Raw genomic sequence first — 25,373 nt, 5'->3', positions numbered from 1 at the left:
ACTCCCCCCCCCCCCCCCCCCCCCCCCCCGCACACACTTGCAAATACATGTGTGTTAAGGTCAAACGCAACCTGTGTGAGCACAAGCGGAAGAAGAACTGAAGACAACAACGGTTCACGCTGAAATGACTTTTAATTCCTGATCACACAAGGAGCAGTTGTGTTTGTTTTCACCACAGTCTGGGAGATTTGGGTCGGTTTTGCAGGACTAACGGTCCGTCTGCACAGAGAGGGCTCGTTAGATAAACCGCTCCGGGCAGAGCAGCACATCTTCATTCAGAGTCACGCCGTGTGTACTCAGCACTTACATGGAATTAATGACAAAGTCAACTCTGTGGACTCTATTTAGGAAACTGACAGATTGTTTTTTTTGGGGGGGGGTCTCATACTAATTATCATTATTTCGAAAATAGGATAAAAAGTCTATTATCCACAGTGTTTAGGATGAAAATATGATGATCCTGTATAATACTGGAGGGAAACGATCGAGCCAATTTACTGTCATCTAGGGGTTTTTCATTCATAATAAAAAATTGACTTTGGAGGTAAAATGTTGCATGAAAAAAATTAAATAGTAATTCCCTGAATGACAATAAACTATTTCCTGTGTGTGTGTGTGTGTGTGTGTGTGTGTGTGTGTGTGTGTGTGTGTGTGTGTGTGTGTGTGTGTGTGTCTGTCTATCTATGGTTATGAGGGCCAATTTTGGTTTAATACCATCATTGGTCCTCACAAAGTCAATGGACTGTTTGAGCGTTAAGACTTGGTTTTAGGGTTAGGCATTTAGTTGTGATGGTTAAGGTTAGGGTAAGGGGCTAGGGAATGCATAATGTCAACGAGTGTCCTCACAACTATAGAGAGACGTGCAGGTGTATATGTGTGTGTGTGTGTGTGCGTGTACAGTTTAAGAACTTGAGATTATTGTGTCGTTTCAATCCAGGCTGGAGCGATATCCCACTCTCCGTCTCATCAGAATCAGTCCATCGCAGCCGACGGTAGTAAATACCAGGAGGAGCGGGGGGAGTCTTTTCTCCACTGAAACACACATTTTCACACTGCAGGACCAATCTCCGACACTATTGCCCCAACCAAGGTCATTTCTGTTCAAACAGCAAAGCCCGAGATGATGTAGTGAACCGTTACCCCCGGGCTAGCATTGTACATTCCATCTTGGTAGCACTGGGTGGTGTAAACTACCTCCAGGCTTCAGCATCCGCGATTTAATGGTTCTAGAGGTTACAGCTGAGCATGCTGATTCTTTTTTTTTTTTGAGGTTGTAAAAAAAAAAAAAAAGAAAAGAAAAGCTCAGCATGCTGCAATAAGCCATTATCTGGTCGTCCTCCGTCAGCCCCAGATGTCCTGCAGGTAGCGTTTCTCCTCTCTCAGCCCTGCCAGTCTCTTCATGGCCTCCAGTTGGTCCACCTGAAGCTCGGCTCGGACCATCTCCATCAGGGTGTCATTCACATCCTTCGCCATGTTCTTTGCATCCCTGGAGGAGGTAGAAACAGTTTGAATATATCAGGAGGAAATGAGGGGAAACACAATTAATGCACACGTCTTCTGAGACAGTGCTCTGTGGCTTAAGCGGTTTGTAGAACCAGCGAGTGCAGGAGTGCATCCTGGGAGGAAATTGCTGAAATCTCTATCTTGCTGTTGCAGCATATTGGGGGAGATTCATCATCCAGCAGTGATATTTCTTTTGACTCACTCAGTTGAGAGGTTTCAAAAGTCATTTCACTCTGAGGTGAGGCAGTGACGAGAGAGGGGAAACAAAGGATGTGATATTGAGATACATAAATGTTGACAGGACTTGACTCGGTACACACCTCGCTGTGTTTGCACGGGCAGATAGATCGTGTTGTGTTGTGAAGAGGGGAAAGGGGGGGGGGGGGTGCGTATACGCTATAAATGCTACAAGCTGTATAAAACGTTGCATCAGTGTGAGGGCAGCAAAGTGATGTGAGCGGAAAAGTTGCGACTGATTATACCTTGAAAAGTGTGTGAGGGTTGCATGAGTACGATTCTCTTCCCCCTCAATAACTCGCCCTCAAGCAAAGCACTTCAGCAGCTATTGTTTTTTCTCCATGAATTTAGCACCTTGCTCTGAAACAGAGACACTCGCTGCTTGACGGGTAGTTAATCAGCTCGGTTGTGTCACTTTCCAGCTCCACGGCACAGAAGAATTCGCTCAATCGGGTTTTGAATACACAAACAATAGTTGCTAATAGGATACACTCAATGTCGTTTTCATGTTTTTCGTGGGAATTGTTGATAGTGAGAAAAATAGAGAAACTCATCACCCTCCTCCTTTGAGAAATTAAAGCTATTTCCTTTGTTTCTTTTTGTTTTTTCGCCTGCGAATTGTGATGTGTAATTTGTTTTGAACACAACTGTGTTAAAAGATTTTACCTTTTGTAATAGAGATCACTGCATTTCAAGAGACTCCACCGCTAAATAAAATGTTTCAATCACACTGTTGAATGTTCAAGTGTTTATTTTTCTAGTAATTTGATGTATTGATATATATTTGCTATAAAAACAGTGTGAAACATCAGGATTCACAGCTGAAACTGACTCGCGATTGGTCAAGTGTGTGGATCATGATGCCACATGACGTCAAAAGTGCGAGATAGCAGCGCCCGTATATCAGAGAAACTTTGGCTTCATTTTTGTACAACAGGTCAAAACTCAAAGCCAGAGTTTTCGGAGACACAAGGTGATCTGACAAAAACTGAGCCACAACATGACAGGACCATCCCAGGTGGACATCAGTGCAACGCTGCTGTAAACAGTCGAACAGTTGAGTCAGTCTCACCCGCAGACGTAGAGGTAACCGTTCCGTTTGAGCAGGATTTCTGTGACGTCGCGGCTGTTGAGCAGCAGGTTGTGTTGGACGTATCTGGGTCGAGCTACTGAGGTGGCGACCTCCTTCTGCTCCTCCTGCTCCGGGTCATCTCTGGAGAAACACACCTTGAGGTGGTTTAGGACACCGCTGGTCACGAAGCCCTCCAGCTCCTCTCTGGAGGAAAAGGAGACAGTGTGCAAAGTCACATCCAGACACTGTTAATCACTTTTCCTGCAATGTTGTCGTGATTGGTGAAAGTGAGTCTTTCCAAACCAGCAGAGGAAAGATCGTGGAACCGTGAATGGGAGTCCAACTTTGTGGGAAAGCAGCAAATACATGTTTTTTATAACAAAGAAATGAAATTTGAGACTATTGGCTCAACACTGCCAACAATTCAACTCAATTCACTGTTAACCCTTTACATCCAACACTCCCCGAAGATATTTAGCAACAGCTTCAACCAGCATGTAACCCAGAACATCTCCTACGGACAAAAAAATTCTGTCAAGCTCGATAAGACACAACTCTGATGGGCAAGGGGTCTGAACAAAAGCTGTGTCAGACAACCAATTTGTCTTGCTTAACGAGAAAAGGGCAAAAAGAAAAAAAAGGATTTCATAAGCAAGGTCAAGTCACCGTTATAAGCATCTTTTTACAATCAATCCTTCCAGCCTTGGAGTTCGGTGTAACCTTGCTCCCCATCGCTGGTTCTGCTTGCCAACTACTCCTTCGTCTGCCTCAGAGTTTTTACAGGGCCTGGGGTGCTATTGCAAGAGGAGGAGGAGGAAGGTGGTGAGGGAGTCAAGTTTACTGTGGCTCAGAGCATCATGTTTAAAGTTAAGCAGTCGGAATGAGTAAAAACGCGCACACACGCACGCACGCAGCTTCAAGACCATGGGTGAAGGTCTTCGCCTCAGGGGTCTGTGTTTTGCAGTAACCCCTAGACTAAAATAAGGCACTTTTCAATAACACACAGACACCGCTGTGTGAATACTAAAGTCAGAGAAAAGTATTGTTCTTTCTTTTTTTTTCCCCTGTGCCAAATGTGCAGGATTATTGCTTCTTCAGCTGCGCTCACCAGTTAACCTTTGATTGAAGACAGAGCTATTAAAAGAATCTTGTTCTTTCGACCGAGATGCGTGATTGTGAAATCTGTTTGAACACCGTGAACAAACAGAGCGGAGGATATTGGAATCCTGCTGTTTGACGTCTGAATGAGAATCGTCATCGATTAATCACCGTGTGAGCAGGAACCGCTGGACGACAAAGGACAGTGACTTTTTTTGGGGAAAAAACACAATAACAGTCGAGAATTTCTGAGAGGCACAACCTGAAACTCCTCAGAGTGTCCACACACACACACACACACACACACACATAACAGCCTGTGGCAATATCCCGGACCCTGACGTGAACCCAGCAGGCGTCCCAGTCACATTTCCCCTGCAGGATGAAATCACATGCCATAAAGAGGCTGGGAAATCGGAGGGAGGGGAGAAGGATAAGTGCGGCGCCGGGGGAAAAGGGGAGGACAAGTTTGATGTGACAAGCAGCCAGATTGGCATCAACCTCTCACAGGGATGTTTGAGTGCTGTTGGGTGATTGAGGCAGATCGCAAAGCTTTGTTTGTTTTTTCGGTGGCGGAAAACTCATAACAAGATCGCAACGTTGGGCACATCCTGCCTTAACATTTTGTAATATTTATAAGCATAAAAAGCCATTTATGGAAGTTCAAGTTTCGACTCCTGCTTATGACTTCAGCCGAACTTTTCTGTAAAAAAAAATCTGGGACACTGAGAGGTGCTACCAACTATGCTAAGCAGGTTCCTAAATTCCGAGGCGATGTGACATCAAGTTGCACTTACTTACTTCTAAAGGGAATCCAACAGAGATGAATGCGGGCAGGTATGTTGTTCTCATTCTGCTAACCTATTTAAATTAAGTACAACTCTTCACGGGTGGCTCATAAAAAAAACAGACTAATTGCTTCGGTCAACGCTGTGGGGGTGATCATCAGAGACGCCTGACTGTGAACAAACACTACCTACTACCTGGCTGTGAGTTGGTATTTAACTAAGGGATAGAGGACACAAAGGGGAACAAACAACATCCTCTCTGATCTATTCGTGTGTGATTAAGGATGCTAATCCATTCACGCTATTTAATCCTACAAAAAGAAGTCGATCGGTGGCCCTGCATTAAGTACATGCGCGCTACTGATACTAGGAAAAAGCAGATCAATTATGGAGTCGGGGGGGGGAGTGAAGCCAAAGCAGAGGAGCGATCTACTCACAGGGTGATGTCACTACATTATCCCTCAAAACAAGATCAATAGAAGAAAGTTAGTATAATATTCAGTTAAATTTAGTTGGATACAATTTCCATCCAATACTTTGAGCCAGGTATCATTAACAAATACTTATTCTGATGAAAATGATCTCACTGGCCAATATTGACTTTTTTGTTTCCACATCTCTCCTGGATATTCAGTCACTATAGAGAACATCATTTCCTATCTAGAATACAGCTTTGTGTCAAACTGCAAGGGTCTATTCAGCAGAAGGGGCATTACAGACAAGTGTTAAACCTTATTTAACTGCATGCACTCATGTAATCACATTCATTTGAACAAAGTGCGCGTCAAGCCTGTCTCAGAATTCAGCCCGATGAGAGCTGTGAGAGTCAACCAAAACAATCAATTTCTAAAACCAAAACAATAATCTGAAGGCTTCTAAAATGATCCACAGACATGAGTTGAACTTCAGAGCTGTGTGATAATTCTCTGTGGGTTTTACAATTTCTCCCCTAATGAGGAACTAAATATTTACTGATATGCAACTTTTTAATTTTGCAATATCCACAACTGCCACCTTAATATCACATAATTGCTAAAAAGGTTGCCTGATATGAAAAGAAGAAATGAAAAGCGGAGGAATATTATAGATTTTCTGAGAGACTCATTACAATCATTAGCTCCCGAGCTGAGGAAACCAGGATATTTTATCAGCTTTGAATAGGATTCATAACAGAAAAGCCTTCAAATACCCAGCTTTAATAAACAGTCACATAACCTCTGTGCAATATCCTGCTTTCACAGGAACAGGCCAATGCAACGAGACGCTGGTATCCTTGTTCCCTTACACTTGTAGGAAGAATAACATTTGGCTTTGTCTGTTTTCGGTCCAAACACCTTATGACACATCCTTGAGCTGAGAACGCAGCACAGTGTTCACAAAGCTCAAACAAGTAATCGAAGACAAGACACCCACGTGATACATACAGATGGTAAAATGTATATAATGTAGGTGATAGATTTCAATACGCTGTGGCAAGGTGAAAAGGGACGTGGGCGGTAAGAGCAGTACAAGAGGTCAAGTACTGTATATGGAGGAGGTGTGAATGTAAATGAGGGTCTGGCCACCGAACTGAGAAGAGAAACACATCTTACCTGAACAGGTAGTCTCCGTCTCTGTGGCGACAACCGAAGAACAGCCAGGTCTCGCCAAACGCAGCCTCGGGGTTCGCCTGCCTCTCCCTCTCTCTGAAAGTCAAACAACGGACGTTAGCGGTCAATCAATACTAACAGACGACCAGACCAGATGGGGGGGGAGAGGAAGTCCTTTCTCGCGGCAGAGGTTAAAGAAGAGTAGTGACACCATTAAGCACTTTCTGCAATGACAGTACGCCGAGTGCCGCAATTGCCTAATGCACGGAAACGACGATGACAATTATATGTATTATTAAATTTCACCCGAACAGGAGGACAGATCTAATCACTTTAGACAGAAAACGAAACTAGGCCTTGTGCTTCGTGTGTGTTGCCCGTGCGTTTATGTGTGTTCAAAAAAACTGTTCATGCAAAGGTGATTTCTCTCGTGGCTCGGGCGTCTGGCAAAGCTCCCAGAATCCTTTGCAGGCAATAGGCAACGCAGTGGCACAAAGCTGCTCCGAGGACGGCGGTATCTGTGCTGCACACCTGCTGAAAAGGTGACAGGCCTCTCCCAGATAACGACAGTTGACCCCCCCAACCTTTCATGATGCCATCAGTCAGCTGACTCTCTGAAGCGCCCCGGCATTATCTGTGAGCCCTGTCTGGAGGGGGTTGACCGACCACGACGAGGGGCTGAGGGACGCCACAGAGAGGCACTGAGACCCGGCCCTTTGTGCTGCACTGCTGCACTCTGAGGATAAGGTGCTGCTTCCCTCCTATAGATCCCATCCTTTGCTATTCATGAACTGACTGAATCATGCGGTGTGTTTTCCAGTAGAAAAAAACATTCAAATGGCGGCCAACTGTGTGTAGGTGGCAAAAATTTGGGCGATTTCCACACAAATTTGGTGCTGAAATTATAATTTTATTAATCAATTATTTTGAGAGGAGAAAAGAAAAGTTTTCACCAACAACTTTTTAGACAATTCACATTTTCAAAACATGTATAAAATCCCTGCTTTGAATCATAACTCGTGTCCGATGTGGTTTTGCTATAAAAGTACTATTATCTTTTTTGAAACCTTTCTTCTTCTCGTTTCTTCTTCGTTTTCATTTCAAAAGCTTAGCTGGTTGAAGATGTCTCCTGCATTACTCAAAGTCATATAATAATAACAGTCATACATTTTATTCATTTAGCACTTTTCTTAACAACGAGGTCCTTTAAGACAAAGAAATAACACCAGACAATAAAAATAAAACAACGGAACCTGAGAAAATAGAACAATAAAATAGATAAAATCATATAAATGGGATGAGTGAGTGTAAATAAGTAATAAAGAGCCAATGGCAATCATTTGTAAAAGCTTTCACAAAAATAAAAGTTTTCAGAAGGGATCTGTCTGTATGTATCAGAGTGGATGAGGCCCAATCCATCTGAGGTGAGAGAAAACAAACCGAGCCTGACCTGAAGGCGAAGGTTTTTTATGTGCGAATCTGACCTGAGCCCAATGCTGTCAATGTAAAAGCTGCACTGAGTTTGTGACTTGCATTGTTATTGCTTGACCCACCTGAACCGGAATATCATTTCATAATTTTGGTCCAAAACCCGGCTGACGGGTCCCAACAGGTCCAAACGTATCCTGACAGGGTTCAGGTCCGGTATCCTCACTCAGTATATATACTGGGTTCCAAACAAAGAATAACCCTCAACTCCAGTTTAAGTTGAGCACAGAGAAACTTTTCTTCAGCAGTTTAAAGCTCAAACATCCAAATGAAGTAACAATAGGAAAACGCATATTTTGGAGCAGAGAGGCACTTGACATCGTCAGTGGTTCTCAAACTCTGGGGTGGGCCCCTTCAGAGGACATTAGTGCCTTCCAGCAGGGACAAAATCTTGAGGAGGCACTTAAGTTTCATATGGGAACAATAAAAGTGTTCATACTGTACGAGACTATTAAAATTCTAGTTTTTTTTTAAGCATGATAAAGTGAACGAGGACAAGGTGGCAAGAAGTTTGACTTCTCAGTCAAAAGAAAAGTCAGAAATGTCAGAATCCATTTAGTCTTTTATGTAAATTTTCCCAGAATTTCTAATGGTTAATTTAAAATTCAAATGTAGGAGGTTAAAAAGGATGTGGAGGGACACATCTTTTATCCCAAACATGTCCTGCTTCTAGCTTTTCTCTTTCTTTTATGTCACTGAAAATTTTAATTTATTTGCATTGAAAGAAATGTGAGGACGTCATGGATTTTTTTCCCTCTGTTTTCTGACATTTCCTAGACTGAAGAAGTATATTTATTGTGTTTCAAATTAATGAACAGATCAGTCAATTGTTTTGTTGCGGCTCTAGACTAATTAGCTTGAGGGAAAAAAATGAAATCAATGCAAATGTCCAATGGAGAATACCAAAACAAAGCTTTGCTCTCCATTAATTAAATGAGAAGTTGACGAGTTGATAAAAAAGAAGAAGAAGAAGTTTGTTTGAACTTTATATCTGTGAATGAGGCCTGGTAACAGAGCTGTCTGGCTGGACTGATCCAAACACTCAGATCCCAGCCATTAGCATCCTGGACGAGATTCTTCTGATCTGCAGACAGCCTCGAGTAAACTCATTTTAGTGTGCTCGTCTCTCTCCTCTTGCCGCCTGCCCTAAAGGAATCAATACCAATATGAAAAACCTGGATTCCATTCTGAGTAGACCACACCGGCGCCTTTCCCTGAATACAAATCACATCACATCACATAGCCACACTATAACCGCCTGCAATACAATCCCAGGGGGAAGCCAGCATCTACAGAGCACTCCATTTGGGGTCGAAATCAGAGGCGGCTGCCTTTCAGTGCTATTCAGTTGATCAGCAGGAGGGGGAAACTGCAAGGGAAGCCGAGGTGAGGACTTGGTAAACATCACAATTATCTCATATGTTTCATCTGTTTTCTTTGCAGCTCCGTGCAAGTGGTGCAAAGTGGCTTTTTAGGCAAACAAAATAATAATACAACAAGAACCCCAAAAAAAGTCAACAAACGACAGCTGAATCCAAAATGTTTTCATAATACAGGACGATGTTCAGCAGCAAGACGCTAATTATAATCATCTGTCTGGCTATAAATGGAGGCTCAATATTTATCCACACACACACAAACTTTAACACAAGTTGTCTTATTGAATGATCCAAGTATGCCTACTGGCATACCTTGGTATTCAATTTTTCCAAAATAAAAGCTTATTAGAGCTGCTAAGGAGATTAAGGATACCAACTCAGTTAAAATACAATAATTGTTTAATTGTAAATGCTCCGAGCGGAAAAACAGAAAGACACTGAAAATTCCATTCTCCATAAAATCCTTCCACGCAAACAACAGCAATCAATACTCGACTACTGGGGGGCCTTATTAAAAGCTCCCAGTACCACCAAGTGAGGCGCTGACCTTCTTCTACTTGTTACCAGCACTACACACTCATACAAAGTACTCCTGAAAACAGCCATCGATTAACAGTGGGGGTGGAAAAGTGGAGAGGTAGGAAGATCAAAGTGTCCCTGTGTTGTTTTGTTGCTAATAGGACCTTTCTGGGGCCTCGAGGCAGATTTCGGCGTCCCGTTGACAAACTGGTGATTGTTATCTCCTGTCAGAGCGCAGCGTCAGCCGCTGAGGCTTTGTTTGGAATCACAAGTCAGATGCTGTACAATGCCGCGCGCCAGGACAGGTTTTTACAGTCGTCCAGCACAAAATGCGGCTGGCAGGGGAGAGGATGAGAGGCCCAGAGAGGGAGAAGGGACTGGGAGGCTGGCAAACCCTTTCACACGGGGTTTTTTACTCTTAACAGCGAAGAGCCGAATGGAAAAACACATTTGGAATTTAACAAAACATTTTAAAAATCAAAAACATTGAACTCTGAAGGAGGCATTTTATAAGGGCTTGTAGCTTTTGTGTTATGAAACAAAGCCCTTGAAAAATCCCAGTTGAGGTCTCAGTTGACGGGCAGGTTTGCAAGGACAGAGCATTAACATTTAAATGTGCATTTTAAAAATGTTCGATTTTACAGAGAAATGTTTGGGCCCCGCTGGAAGGATCAAAGTAAGACTGATATGTTGATATCACTGCCTCACACCACCACTGTCCCTCTGGCTCAGCCTTGATCATTAAGAAGAGGAGTCTGTCTGCGAGCACTGTGACCAGGTCAGTCCACAAAAAAAGAAAACCGCCTGCTATCTTCAGTGCTCCTGCATCCTGAAGGCACAAAAAACCTCCCACCCCCAGAAGACCACTCACCTTCCTCAGACAATCCCACCCGCGCCATCACTCCGGCAGATGCCGTGTCACCTCTCAGAGCAATCACCCCCGGCCGACGCCGCCCGCCACAACAGAGGAGACTTCCGGGGGATTTAGAGACAATTGGAGTTGACTGGGGCACAACCTCATTTATACAAAGCCACCCAGGAGTCAGACATGTCAGTCGGACTAAAAATGTTCACTCCGCCTTCTGACAAGTCAATGGCGGCTATGGGCCTGCATCAACAAATGGCCATCAGCCTGGATAGAGAGGCTCGAGTCACATTCATCCTCTGGCAGGTCATCTTCTCCAGGTCTCTCTTCACCCCTTCAATAAAGAGCCTTTAAACAAAAAACTTTCCTGATTCCACTCCTCAAGTACTGAGACTTAAACAAACTGGAGAGAACTATGAAGCACTCACAGTCAATATCCCAGCAGCAGCTCATCAGCAATTACAAGCAATGATTTACACCAACAATGCGGACACCACCTACAGAACTTAATACTTTCAAATCAATAAAACTCCAGGTGCTGCCTCGACTCCTCACTGTTCATTACACGTCAAGTCATAAACGCGTGTATTGAAAGACGGCTTCGGTTTTTTTTCCCCTGTTGAGAGACGAGTGAGACGAGTGAAGCATCTGAAATATCACAGACCTTGCCACGAGATTAATTATGTCTTATGAGATATACATGACGTGGACTTTTGCAGGCTTTGAGCGGGGTCCCGTTTAATTGCCTCCGCAGATTACTTTGGAAATATCCGTAGATGATGTGCACTTCACGCACATCACTTTCAACGGCATGAATATTCATCGCGGGGCGCAGAAGTTTTAGCCGGAATAATCCGTGACACGCAGCGCACCAATCAGCACATAACCCGCATGTTTCTGATGCTTGACATGGACGTTTGACAGGCCCACTTCAACAGCACTTCTCGTATAAATAACAGGGGCACGGGATCAAGGGCATTACCACATGCACTTGATGGAGACATTTGCAAAATGCTATGCCTCTTTCTTGATAAACTGTCTTTGTCCTCTATTTATTGTATATTTTGACAGTCTAGACACTGACGCCGCACTTTTTCCGCACAACATTATGTCTGGAACTTCTGGAAGTTGGTGCACGAACGTTTGTGTACTTTTGTTTTTAAATCTTGAGAACAGGGTAGCGTTTTTGTTTTTCTTCACAATGTACAAAAAGCAAGACTGGCAAGACAGCGAGGTGAGAGAGCTTCTCAGTTTCCGGCACATTCCTGAAGTCGAACATGACTCACCAGGGGAGAAAGAAACAGAAGGCAAACTCCTCTCCGGGCAATGAGTTAATCGCCTTTATTATAAAAAAAAATGTTTAAACCTGCATATATAAAAGAAGTATTGTTATGGTGTGTTAACAAGATAATGTAGTGTTAAATTTGCGATACCTTTGCTGGAGGAAACCGATGAAGGGGGCCACTCCTGTGCCAGGTCCGACCATGATGAAGGGCAGGGACAGATCAGAGGGAGGCCGGAAGGAGCAGTTGGGTCTCAAGCTCACATGGATCTGGGGTCAGAGGCCATTAGAAAGCATTAAAAATAATGAGAGTAATTACAAAAATGCTGAGAAGCCACTGTGGGCCTACCAATCTATTAATTGATCTACTTAATATTCTAAGACATACTAATGAGAAAACTCATGAGCTCCAACTGGAATCCATAGAGGCTGTGGTAGAGATTTCCTTGCTCTAATTTAAATTAATTTTTGTAAATCAACCCCAATCAACTGGCCCAAAGCTTCTGTTTTATTCAGCGTCTCATGAATTCAAACTGAGTTTCCAGAGGAGTTTTTAAAACATGTAGTACAAACAGGTTGCATCCCTCATCCCAGAAACTGCAGTTTTTTGATATTCCACCTTTTCCTTTATTCAGTGATGTCTTGAACTGTAATATTTGAAGAGGAATGGGCTCCTCTTTGGGCGTTCTTATTAGAAAAAATAAAAAAGTATGGAAGGTGTGCAGAGGTACATGTGTTTTTTTCTCCCTATGAGTGGGGGGGGGGGGGGCTGTAGCTGTAAGATAACTTGTGAACTCTTGTACTTGCAAATTTGAACACTTAAAAATGTATAAGCCAAACAAGAGCTCGCAAATTTGCACAGTCTAGTTTCCAGCATGCTCATTACCTTAGGCAGAGCCGGGCTGCCGGAGCGTTCAACCCTCTCAGGGAAAACCAGGCCACGATTGATGAGGTCAAACAGCCAACCGGTACACAAACCTCGCCTCCCAGCAGGCCGTCCAAAGCATGCTGGGAACTCTACCACGTTGAAGACAAAATGCAGCTTGCCTGGGTGCTTAAGACAGGAGCTGCGGAGATGAGACCACAGAGAGTTGAAGATGGAGGAAGACAGGGAGCGGGGGGAAACAACAACAGTGGGTGAGAGAGGGTGTGCAAGACATACAAACAGACAGTGACAAGCGGGAAGATGCACAGAGACTAAGAAGTGTAAAATGGAGTGAAATACAGGGAAGCAGAGGCAGAACAGATGGGTACAGAAAGACGCAAGTATTACGAGCCAGGATAAATCTCGAGACAAGACAACACTGCGTCAAATGATTCACACAAAGCCCGTCAATAAAAATTCCACATTTCAGCAGCTGAACAAAGTTACAAGGAGACAAGGACGTGCGATTCGACGGAAATTTACAAATATAGACATGCCCCTCGATGTGTGTTAAATTATAAATCGACACCAGTGGTTCTCGAATGTTTTCTTTTGTCTGCCAAGTCAGATGAGCTCAATTCCTCCTCCATCAACAACTTGATCGCCCCCTGGTGGCAGGCTGTAGTACATGTCATACACCCTGCCGCCCCCATGTTAGTGAATGGGACATGGACCTCACAGAAAGTCAATGTACACGTCTATGATCTAAACCATTTGTCAATTGTTTTAAGCTACTCCAACTGCCTAGCGAGTTTTGAATTAACTTTTTAACTGCATGGCCCATTCCTGTGACAAGTAGCTTAGTTATCATGAACTCTCCAACACAGTATGTGACTCCTGTTTGTGTGTTTATTTTCTTGCTTACCACCTTATCATAATTTAACTTTTCTCAAATAAGCTGGGACACTTATCACCATCTTTCCACATACACCCCCCCACCATCAACTACAGGAGCCCCCCCCAGGGACAAACGTTCCCCTGGTTGGAAATAGAAAACACAATAACATCTTCTTCAGCTTCATTCTAGACTGAAAAATACACTTCTGGGAGTGAGAAAAAAAAATTTACTTTCTGTCTGTCGTCAATAAAACCGCCTCTCCCTTCTCCCCAGTCCAGTCCTCGCTGACGGCTGAAGCCTTCTCTCGCTCTCTCATCCTTCACTCTGCAGTTCCTGTGGGCCACTGGAGACCTCTATTGACCACAGCATCAATAATGCAGGCCTCTAATGTCTCTGCACCATCTGATAAACTACAGCCACTGTCTCTCCTGTCCGTTTGCCGTCTCTCCACACAAACATAAACGCGCACACACACACACATAGACGCGCACACACACACACACACACGCGCACACGCACACGCACACACACACCAGCAGCTAAGTGAGGGACTAATGAGAGGAGTGGAGAAGTTTTGACATTTCGTTAGATGATGCTGTTCCACATGAGCTTTAAAGCAAAGTTAATGGGCACTAGCTTAACAGGAAGAGCAGATCAATGACTGGCTAAGTGAGGCAAAAAGAAGGAACATTGGGCCTATTTAAACTAAGCGCGACCTGCTAAAGGCAATACAATATTTACAGTCCATTATTCATCCAACGTTACCACTGAGCTTACGGGAGAATTATTTCTAAACATACCCATCGAAACAAAGACACATATGACACGGACTGTTCAAGGTATAACTAGGGAATCTATTTAAATTACGTTTACTGACACTTTTACCAAAGCAACTTACAACTGAGGGGCGACATACAGTACAGTAGGAGACCTTGAGGTATGTGTTAAGTGCTGAGTCTGTTCAGTGGGAGTTGGAGATCAGGTAAAGAAGTGAACCACAGCAAGTGCTAGTTTGGCATGTGAGGGTGTTCGAGGTGTTAGGAGAGGAGGTGCTCTCGGAAGAAATGTGTGGTTTGTGAAGATAGACAGAGACGGGTATGTTCTGCATTTGAATCCATAACAAACTTTAGATACTTGCATACATAGGTTGGGCTGCTTTTTAAACTGGTGTCTAAATGTCTCTAAATATCGAAAAAATAGGAAAACACTTTCAAACAATTCCTGGAGCCATTTTACAGCTCAATCTCTCAAATGTCAGATAATTTGAACGCCCGAATCCAACACTGCCTCGGAATTGGCAAAATAGCAGATCTCCAGTGGACAGCAATGCAAGGCTGCCAATAGAGCACGATCAATATAAATTTCATCATGCATACTCTAACTGCCTCATAGTGCATATAAACAAACTGAAGGAGTGAAATATCATGACACAAGCACAGGGATGAAATATTAACAACCCATTTACAAAAGAAGGTGAGAATGCCCCAAACAATATATAAATGATCTCACGATGTCAAAATAAAATTGCTATTTACAGTTTAAATCATAATGAAATGTACAATTATGAACTTTGGCACAAAATATATCTTCCCCTCATCATCAATCTCTAACTGAAGCTTGATTTTCGGGCTTTATCTATAATTTTGATCTACTCTGTATCTTCTATATACAATAAAATTTGGAAGATGGCAACTATTCAAGAAGATTTAATCAGGTTTCTTATTGAGCATTTCTAAACATGCCAGAGGAAGGAAAAACATATTTCTGTTGCAGCTGAGAAAATGATAAAAGGGTACCATTTTTAAATTAATGAGATGATCATTTATTTCCTGAAGATGCCATGGTTCAGATACATCACTGTTATAAATGGTAAAACATGTTTTTTTCATGAAGGCTAAAGCTTTTTTTCTGAATAATTTCCATAACCAAACACCATTTAGAAATACTGGATTAATGAGCAGGACCACATATTATTCAAGTCCAGAATGAGGCAGATGTTTTAAGATTCAAGTCTACGTGATCACCTGCTAAAACATAAGACAAATGCATATGGAGACGTATTATTCCAGATACATGATGCTACAGGACCCCATTATTTGCAGTACAACATTCTCTGTCATCTTACCTGGCTGCTGAATAAGGCCTGGGCTGCAGTCTCGGCACATGCTCTGAAAGGCAAGCACAACTGTCAGTCATCCTGCCGTCATGCTAAGATTTAGTTTCACAGACGCCTCTGACAGAGCGGAGACATAACAACTGAAAGTCATCTCGCTCCATCGAGACGTCCTACCTACTGATCTATCCTCGGCGGCCCCCACCCAGGTTACGCTCTTGTTTCTAGGACACACTTCTATATTTGTGAAATTACAAACTCAGGGTTATGGAATCCCATGTGTCCAGATGTGGAGCCACTAGGAGACAGATTGCTTATGCAGACCTTATTTCAATGCCAGCCATGAAGGTGCCCTCTTTTGCGTAATATGTACTGTGCATTACATCTGGGAGGTGATGTCAGAAAAGTCTGGCAAATTATCATGACTCATAGACATCTTCTGACGCCGCAGCAACAGGATACGCCATTTGCGATGCTGTGACCGCCGCACACTATTAGAAGTGAGCAAAGAGAATGATTGAGAGTTGTGTGATGTGCTTGCTATGCACTCCCTTACATTCCATTTGTATTTCGGTGACAGATGAACCTGGGAAAGTAACGGTGCGCCATATGTACCAGCTGAGGCCCCACAATAACACATTTTTCTGCCAAAGTGCTCAGGAAGACGAACAGCTGGACGGAATCTGCTCTCTCCTCCATTTGTGGATTTCTCTGACATCTTAACAGCTCAGAATGTTGGTAAGGCAGCTCCACACTTTGACGTCCATTTAATCTCTTTGAGCTGAGGGTTTTTTTTAAAGGTGACGTGTGAAACACTTAAAAGAAATTCTGGAAGAAAGCTTTTGGACAAAAACATAGACCCTGCACAAACAGCCACTTTTCCATTGACTTTATCCAGATTCCTTCTATTCCTTCATATTTTTTTTAGATTAATAAACAGTGATCTAATGACAGATTAACTAAACATAATAACAAACTGCATACAAAACATTTAATTTCGCCAATTACTTGGAGAAAATCTTATCAAGATAAACATCAGGCTTAAAGCTCTTCGTTTCTTCCGCTATTCGCAGTACAACTTGTTTGAAGCTGTGCAAATAAACATATGGTATCTCGAGGGAATACAGAAGTATGTATATAGATAGTGTGTTCATTTTGTTTGTATATGTACTTCAAGAAGATTCCTCTTCTTGTTGATATGTTTGATTAAGGCTGATGGAAAGAAAATCTGCTGGAGGAAGTTTCAGGGAGACCAAGATGTCTTAGCATCGGAAAGTTAATGCTGTTTAATTCCACCCAGTTCTTCAGGCTTTTCTTTGCAGGATGTATTTAAACCAAAATGTTTTTCACACGACACAAACTTATGTTGTAGATCCTCATCGCCTCTGCCCCACTGAGAAAGACAAACTTTAAAAGATGTTGGACTGGATGGACAGGCAACTTTGACTCAGAGAGCTAAGATTACAGGCTGGCCTCGCTTTGATATAATCAATATGCTTGTTCTGTAGATCCAACCCACAGTGAGTCATTTGTAAATAAATCTTCATAAATAAACATCACTAAGCTGCAGCAGAATGGACAAAAAAAAAAAAACTTCACGATTTCAAAGTTTCGAAAAAAGGGGCAGAAAATACGTTTCTGGACTTTTCTTATCGTTTCTGGACAATCATCACATACAACACATTCTGCAATCCTTCAGCGAGAACCCCTCTCAGCGAATGGCTGCATCATGCACGTTAACACGATCTGCTGCAGCCGCACGGCGCTCGAGTTCTTTCACAGAGAGACAGTACATGTCTCGAACGGAGGACAATCAATCCATCATCTCACATCACTGCACCATCATCGTACCACTGCTGGATACAAAGAATAGATCACTTTTAAAGCGCAAAACAGTTTCTTTATCGCAGTAAGTGGCTTGAGGATACATCTGAAAATATGTATTTCACAACGGGGAAAAAAAAAAAAAAAGTTCCAAAAAATACAGTCCCAGGGTTCCCCCGCAATGTTTTTCAGAGATGATCATTTTCAGGGGGTATCATCGATCATACTGCACAGTGTTATAATCTATTCCATCTCAAAAGTCTCTGTGTCAGAATATATATGCAGAGGCAACATTTTAGTGGGGGGGGGGGGGAAATGAGATAGCAATGTGGTTGAGCATAGAAGTTATAAATCTTAAGATATATGGATAGTTTCTTTGGCTGCAGATGAAATTAAGGAGGTTGTTAGCATTAAAGCATGAGGATGAATTCTCTGTGGGAAGGTTTTGCTCTTTTTTACTTTTTTTCCCACTGCTTTCAAATGCTAAATTCAAGTTCTTAGAAAAGAAGCTGCTAGCTCATGCTTTTCCCAAAACCATTTAAAATGTTTTCCCAGGTATTTTATTATATTTTAAATATTTCTTTAAAGGGGGATTTGTGATATGCGGTACATTCTATGTGACCAGGAAACTTCATTTTAAATTTCATGCTTCTCTGGAGAGAGAAAGAGCTCCAGCCTCTTGAGATACAGACATATTCTCTTTACTTTACTTCAGTTAAGTTTACTTTCTTCCACAGGTCACAAAGAAAAAAAAAAAAGAAAGAATAAACCTGCACCCTGGTACAATTTTATTTGAGCCCTGCAGTAAAGTAAATTGAAAAAAGATGCTCATGGACAGCGTTCAGTTCCCGGAGGCTATGACCCCAAACTTTTTTTTTATCTGACACACGATATGAAACAATGGAGCATATAACAGGAGAGCTGACTGTGAGAGGCAGGTATCCTTCTCGGTTCACACCAAGCATTTACTTTTAGACCCCGTCTGCACTCAGCCGACAGAGACATCTGGACCTCCACATATCTCTCCTCATTATTTACCGTCAGTGTATCACAGCATAAACTCTGATCAGCAAACACCTTCCCCTCGGTCGGGCTAATGAACCGACAACTGTGCAAAAAAATGCAGCGGTATACTTTGACTCTGACACACTGAGTCAGAGTTGACCATTAACCTACGACCCAGGCCGAGTCTGTGCGCTTTGTGTCCTTGCTCAGCTCAGCGGCTCACCAGTAAACGGCCCCGTGTCCCCGAAAGTAACAGCTGTTGCCCTGAAGGGCCTCCGAATGCATATTTTTCACGAGGGCACTATTGGCCCGATTTGCCAATTTCTGCATCGGCTCACCACCGGAAAAGGTGCTGTGGTTGGCAAGTAAAGGCCGAAAATAACTGACATTGGGGTGGGGCCGAGAGCTGTGACACAGCTGCTTTTAGAGGACGGTTCAAGTTGTATGTGAAGCTGCAGCCAACTAATTTCACTGTCTGGTAAGTTTCAGTCAAATCTTATTAGATCTATCGTGAAGGAGCGGCCAACTGTCCTAATGAGCTGAGAGAAAATGTTAGTTTTACACCAACAGCTGGCTCAAAGGGTCAAAGACGGGCTGGTGTAGATTGCACACAGCAGCAAAATAAATGATCGGTTTTATTGGCAGGGAGTTGGATCATAATAAAAACTGAGAGAGTGGCTCTTTACTTGTAGCTGTAATAATACAATCATAACCACAGCAAAAAATACTGGACTTGAGACAAGGAAATTACCCTTCGGGGAGCCCACCGATGAACAGGGTCTTGACTATTCAGTGCAATTAAATGCTCTCACAAAGTCTATCTGTCAACAGTGCACACAAACCTCTGTTAACTGGGGCTACAGTGACCCCTACTGGTTTAAAACTAACCAAACAGACAGACCCACCTGAATACAGATGGTAGACTTGACATAACCTGAGGTCTCATTAAAAGTTAAATGACTCGTTCCGAAGGGAATTATTCCAGTGATGTCTTGAACAGGGGGCAGCCGAAATCACACTCACATGTCAATCACTGTAATTCCCTATTCACTTAAAGCGACATGAAAGCCGTCTTTTAATTAAATATGAATCTATTATAATAAAATAAAAAATTTAAACACATGAAAAACATCCTAAAAAGGGTTAGGGTTAGGGGGTTAGGGTTATTATTATAGGTTTTTATTCGTATTTCTCATTAGTTACTGGATTTGTCGAGTAACTTTAAGATTGAGTAAGTTCGAATGATAAAAACCTAAATAAATGGGATTTTTTATCAGATTTTGTATTTGTTTGCACAATGAAGTGATGCAGACAGTTTTTACACAGTACCACTGATAGATATAGACACACAAGACTTTTGGACCTTATGACTGAATGACTGATTGACTGTGTGAGATGACAGCAGGGATTCTGACCTATGAGGAGCCTGAGAGGAGGCGAGCAGGACGGAAAGGCTGCGAGCAGCTCCGAGACGCCGAGGCCCGGGTCTCTCATGTACAGGTTGTAATCTGCGGCGCCTTGTTTGCTGCAGAGCTCCTGCAGTCTCCTCCTCTGCACGCCGTCTGCCGTGTGCTCCACCAGCGCTCGTAGAAACGCCTGACAGAGAGAGAAATTGCACGTGAAGTCGCTTACTCAGGCGCCCGCTCACCGCTGTAAAAAGAGGAGCCAGTAAATACATTTTGTGCAGGAAAAACGTCAGTGCCACACTGTGCACAGGCCACATAAAATGTAAATCCTTGCACGTTTACTGCGTAAATGAAAAGGTAGAGCAGCCTGACACTAACTCAGTTATGGAATACAGACAATTTAATATGCACAATGCACTTTCTGCCCCATAAAACTGCCCTTACTTTTTAAATGCTTATCAAGCCATGGAGGAATGAATAGAGGCATTCTTTTAATCCTTTGGCTAATTAATCAAAATCAATTCATACGTTAAATCTGCAGAAGACAAGCTGAAGCTTAAGAGACGTTTCATCGATAATTGTTTATTATTCTTTCTGTAGGCAGTTATTTAAATTGCAAGATTAAAAAGGGTTCAGGGAGAAAAATGTAAATGCAACAGCTGCTACACATTTAGAGTTATTCGACTTCATTCTGAAACCATTAATCAATCCGATACAGCAACGAGAACCTCTAAATATTTGTTGCGCCAAGTCTTCTGGAGAGTTTCGGTGATTCATTATAGTTTACGAGTGCACATACGCAGAGATCAGTAGCACATTCCGGCTGCTTGTACTCAAAGAATTATTACCCTCATCTTCCAAATCCATTCAATAGACCCAGCACTTCACCAGTATTTGACTGGTGTCAAGCGATGGTGACTGTAAATGTCAGAGTCTCTGGAGGGAGTGAGTGATATATTCTCACATTTGTCTCAGTAGAAATGGTGAGACAGGTGCAAGTATACCTACGTGTATATGACACTATTACACATAGTATTGGGTAGTGTACTCACTATAAGAGGCTGCTGGGGTTATTATATTTCACTATCCTAAAAATCACGGCTTTTAAAAAATTATAGGTGCTGTAAACGCTTTTGTAAAACAGATAAACTGCTTGGACTACATAGGCAGGCGTTGTAAAATAAAATCCTTACTGCCTTTACTGCCTTGTAAGTCTGTAGACAACACTCTGACCTGCAGCAATCAATTTCTGTGCAGGCGTTTAATAACACTGGAGAGAAGAAGTGTATACAAGTAAGCAGCAGGGAAGTCGATGGATCGGGGCTGTTACGATTCAGACTGGGGCTGAACAGTTGAAAATAATCACGGACATTTGGACAATTATTTCATAATGGTCCCCTCAATCTTATCGCTTAACATTTTATTTTTATGTTAAGTGTGTGCTGAAGACTGCACAATATTTTAAATTGTGTTTTTCTTGAGGAGCGACTGGATCGCTGCCATATTTTGACATTTTAACAAATTGTCTTCATTTTGGCATTTGGTGCACACACTGTTTACAAAAGCCAGGGAATTACTGATGCAGCTCATGCCAGAGGGAAATTAATAGTTTTCAATTTCATTAGAATATGGCAGGGTTTCTTTTATTGAATAATCAATTTAACTTGCATAATCAAGATGAGGACACAATGTTGAGCAAGAATATGGGAGATGGATATTAGAAACAGGATAAGGAGTGGAGGACATGTCAGCCACTGTGAGCATAGGGAGTTAAGCCCCTTTCCCACTGATCAAAAAACCCACTAACATGTGGCTTTTGTCTGCAATGGAGATGGATACAATCGGCATTCACTCCCACGTTAAAAAACTCTGCGGTAGACACTGCTCGGTACTGAGGGAAACATGAGACCTGGGTGAACTCGCCAAAGGTCAAGGTGCATGTTACATGTTCACCAAATGTGTTAATCTCTATTGTCCAAACACAACTCAGGCAGGTTTAATCATTATTTCAGCCTCGAGCAAGACCAAGTAAACGTAGTCCCGCCTGAGCTCATTAAAACAAACTATGGACCCCTGCAAACATTTGGGGTCGTAACCGACTGTTTCAGTACCAATAGGTTTGCTCAGTAAAGAAACCAGTGCCGAGGGAACCAGTCAAAGTGTAATTGCACTTCTGCCTGAAGAGTAACACACTGCTCCCCAAGCTTTGGACAATACAAATAAAAGCAGTGTGCACTGGCTGGAAAAAACATGACACTTAAATAAAAAAGAAAACACCTCCCCTCTTATTATTCTGACACACTAAAAGAACAGGTTGGCTGGCTCGGCTGATGCAATTTACAAAGTCAGTCGCTGCAGAGCAATGTTTGGACACACTGTACTCTACCTTCTTAGGGACGCTCCTGATTTCCAGACACCAAGTGAACAAGTACTGCAAAGAAATGCTCTGGGGGATGTAGGGTGGCACCTGGGCACCTGCAGCCGGGGAGCAGAGAACAGTAGAAAATGATCATGACAATAATTAAACGAAAACCTTTTGAAAAGTAAAGACATTTATATGAAATGTGCATAAGTGATGTTGAGTAGTGTACATAAGCATGATAAAATGCAACCCCACCTCTTTTCTTATGATCCTTTTTTAGGGAAACATGGACATGGCAGTTCCTCTGGTCGTGAAGGCCCAACCTGTGGAGCATCTCCTCCACCTCTGCAGCTCTGTTTGGGCAGAACACATCAAACGAATCCCCCGGCTTATAGGCTATCGTCGGCTGAGCCTGAGAATAAAGAAGACGCATCTTCAGTTTAAGCTGCCAACTATAACTGTCTGAATCCACACTGCAGGTTTAAAAAAATGCCACTGACGTTATTCGGTCAAACTTACAGATATGTCCAACTCTAAGAGAAGGGCCGGCTTGACTGAATCTCCACTGGTCAGGTGCACCGCCCTGTTTACGGGTACCTCGTGGAGACTTTCTTTGTTTGGCTGTTCAACAATCTGGAAAACAAATAATAATAAGACGAAGAGTAAACTAAGGCACGAATAAAAAAATGTATTAGCAGCATCATTCCTCACCTGTTCAATTGTGCCCACATCCTGGAGAGAGACATCCAGGTATGGTGGAGGCAGAGCAGGAACATTAAGAGCACACTCTGACAGAGGGGGCAGGGAGCATGTCAGAGAGGCTGCCAATGCAACATGGGGAACTTCAGCAGCCCCGGCCTGTGTCTGCAGTGCTGATGTAGAAACACTGTCGGTACCACGAGACCCAGGAGAAGTAGCCCTGAGATTTGAATCACTGTTTTTTGCAGCAGAGGCAGAAGATGAAGCTACAGGTGCATATTTGGAGTCTGAGTCTACAGATGCTGTGAGTGATTTGCAATTCTGTTCATCACTAAGGCTTAGGAGGTCAAGTTTGACGTCTGATATCTGTGAATCAGGAGTTTCCTTTGGTAAATCCCTCGACTCCCCTTTACTGTCAGAAGCCATTATTGATAATGCTCCTTTAATTGCTTTCCACAGTCCTTCAAGCCAGGGGTCCAGAACCACCTCCAGACTGGAGAGAGCAAAGTTTAGAAGATGATAAATGACAGCAGAGTAGTCAAAAGAAGAGACAGATAAGATGATAATACAAATGTGGGTAAGTTAAAGGAGAAAACTGGAGGTCCACACTTAAGTTCCCTGCAGAACTTACCCTACACCATCATCTGCATATCCTGCAGCATAGAATTGTGTGGCTCCAAGTTCCTGTAGACGACGCTCAACTGTTTTCCCACAGTTGCAGAAATTTGCATAGTTTGTGTCTCCTAAAGCTGGAGCAGAAAGAGGGAAACAGATGAAGATGTCTCAAGCCAGAAACTGTTCAGATAGTGAAGAATGGTTTACACAAATATATTGAGCATTTTGACGTACGAGCTGCAAAGAGAGCTAGTGCAGACCCTCATACTGCTTGATAGAATTTACCTAAAAGTGCATAGCAAAGGTGTTTATAGTGGTCAGTGGAGAGAGTCTTCTTCTTGATGCGCTTTACAAATTGCAGGGCATTGTCTGGCGGCTCCCCGTCTCCAGTAGTAGACAGAATAAAGACCACGGGGGCATTCTCCTTCTCCAAATTGTACTGGAACCATATGATTAATCAATGACTTCTGTTTCCACAGTCCACATGAAAACATATTAGATAAATATTCTTACAAATCATCAGGCAATATCACTTTTATGAAGATGTTACTGTGCATCTTTAGCCATGCAGTGAAAGATGGGCTTAACAAACTGTGCTTCAAGGAAAAGTTACCTTCTCATTCTCACTCAAGCAGCTGAGTTCAGCTCCCAGTCCATGGTCCTGGGCCTCCTCCGCTATCCCCTCTGCTATGGACTGAGCTTGACCCTTCTGAGACCCGTACAGAACCAGGAACCGAGGCTGCGCTTCACAGGGCATGCTGGAGCATTCCAGGAAAACAGTGACATTTGTAGATTTCCATATTCATAAATGACATTTCCTAATTGACACTTTTCTTCAAAACAGACATTTTGACTTGTTATAGTGAGCGACAGAGACAGAGACTGCACCGAACTTTACACCTTCAAAATATTACTTTAAATCCACCTTTTCAGAAATGCCTTCAATGCGTAATTAATGATGTATATTTCTTATTTTCTATTTGTTTCCTCTATTTTTAACCAATGTGAAGTGTGTTCAATTCATTACTATTATTAAGTATTATTATTATTTACCTAAAAGATCCTATAAACTGACTTTAAAAAGACAAGACAACATGTAAATAATCCACAGCTGGAGAGGGGACAGACACTAAAAGTCAAACTAGTCGAGCTGTGTTTTTACTTGATCTCCTCTTACCTACATACTTGAGGATTTGACAGGTGACACACAGACGGACACAGAACCAGCCTCCCTGCACAGTGAAGCACCGCGGACCTGAACGCCACCATGAAGAACCCGGAAGTTGCGTCACTTTTTTTTGGCGTTGACAGCATCCATGCATCCAGACACGTGGATTTGAGCATTTAACATTTTTTCCAACCAAATTAAAAACTAATAACGATGATAGCAGGGATGTGTTGTCAAGATAGCGGTTCATGACAACATCACTAACGGGACTTATCCTGGTTTGCGAAACAAAAGCTAAATCGCGTTGTCTTTTTTCAACCAAAAGTCCAATCAGGTCCAAAGAAGACATTAAAACACGATATAACACATTCATAAATAAGCTGTGGTATTTTATGAGTTGTGTTTTTACCTTTAGCTGTAGCTTTTCAGTCCACTCCACTCTGCCCTGTAGAATTATAGCAACACTTGAAATCACGCGAGATTACAGCGGACTGTGATTGAACGGGCTCGGAAGAAACCACTTTAAAAGAATGCATTTTTCAAGTTATAACTTTAAAATAGAATTCATTAAATATTCGAAACGATTATTCAGTATCAT

General features: G+C 42.6%; 1 protein-coding gene across 3 annotated transcripts; it reads right to left on the bottom strand.

Moving 5' to 3' along the window:
* Positions 1–119: 119 nt before the first annotated feature.
* Positions 120–25,322, bottom strand: mtrr (5-methyltetrahydrofolate-homocysteine methyltransferase reductase). 3 transcript variants are annotated; one of them, XM_034571618.1, is made up of 16 exons: positions 25,185–25,322; positions 24,221–24,365; positions 23,893–24,046; positions 23,624–23,741; positions 23,245–23,485; positions 23,005–23,205; positions 22,813–22,926; positions 22,549–22,705; positions 22,318–22,406; positions 19,941–20,121; positions 15,709–15,751; positions 12,707–12,887; positions 11,972–12,090; positions 6,291–6,383; positions 2,813–3,016; positions 773–1,486 (listed from the first exon to the last, which is right to left on the bottom strand). In XM_034571618.1, exons 2-16 carry the CDS (start codon positions 24,362–24,364, stop codon positions 1,342–1,344), a joined length of 2,184 nt encoding a protein of 727 aa, XP_034427509.1. In that variant the 5' UTR covers position 24,365; positions 25,185–25,322; the 3' UTR covers positions 773–1,341. The 3 variants fall into 3 exon arrangements, 2 of the variants coding, with proteins under 2 accessions (XP_034427508.1, XP_034427509.1); XM_034571617.1 differs by having other exon boundaries at positions 120–1,486; positions 23,005–23,485; XR_004612250.1 differs by lacking the exon at positions 773–1,486 and adding an exon at positions 2,078–2,561 and having other exon boundaries at positions 2,724–3,016; positions 23,005–23,485.
* Between the last annotated feature and the right edge of the window lie 51 nt (positions 25,323–25,373).

Source organism: Hippoglossus hippoglossus, chromosome 20 (genome assembly GCF_009819705.1).
Source record: "Hippoglossus hippoglossus isolate fHipHip1 chromosome 20, fHipHip1.pri, whole genome shotgun sequence".
NCBI classification, from domain to species: domain Eukaryota; kingdom Metazoa; phylum Chordata; class Actinopteri; order Pleuronectiformes; family Pleuronectidae; genus Hippoglossus; species Hippoglossus hippoglossus.
This window is presented reverse-complemented; position numbering and strand designations above follow the sequence as displayed.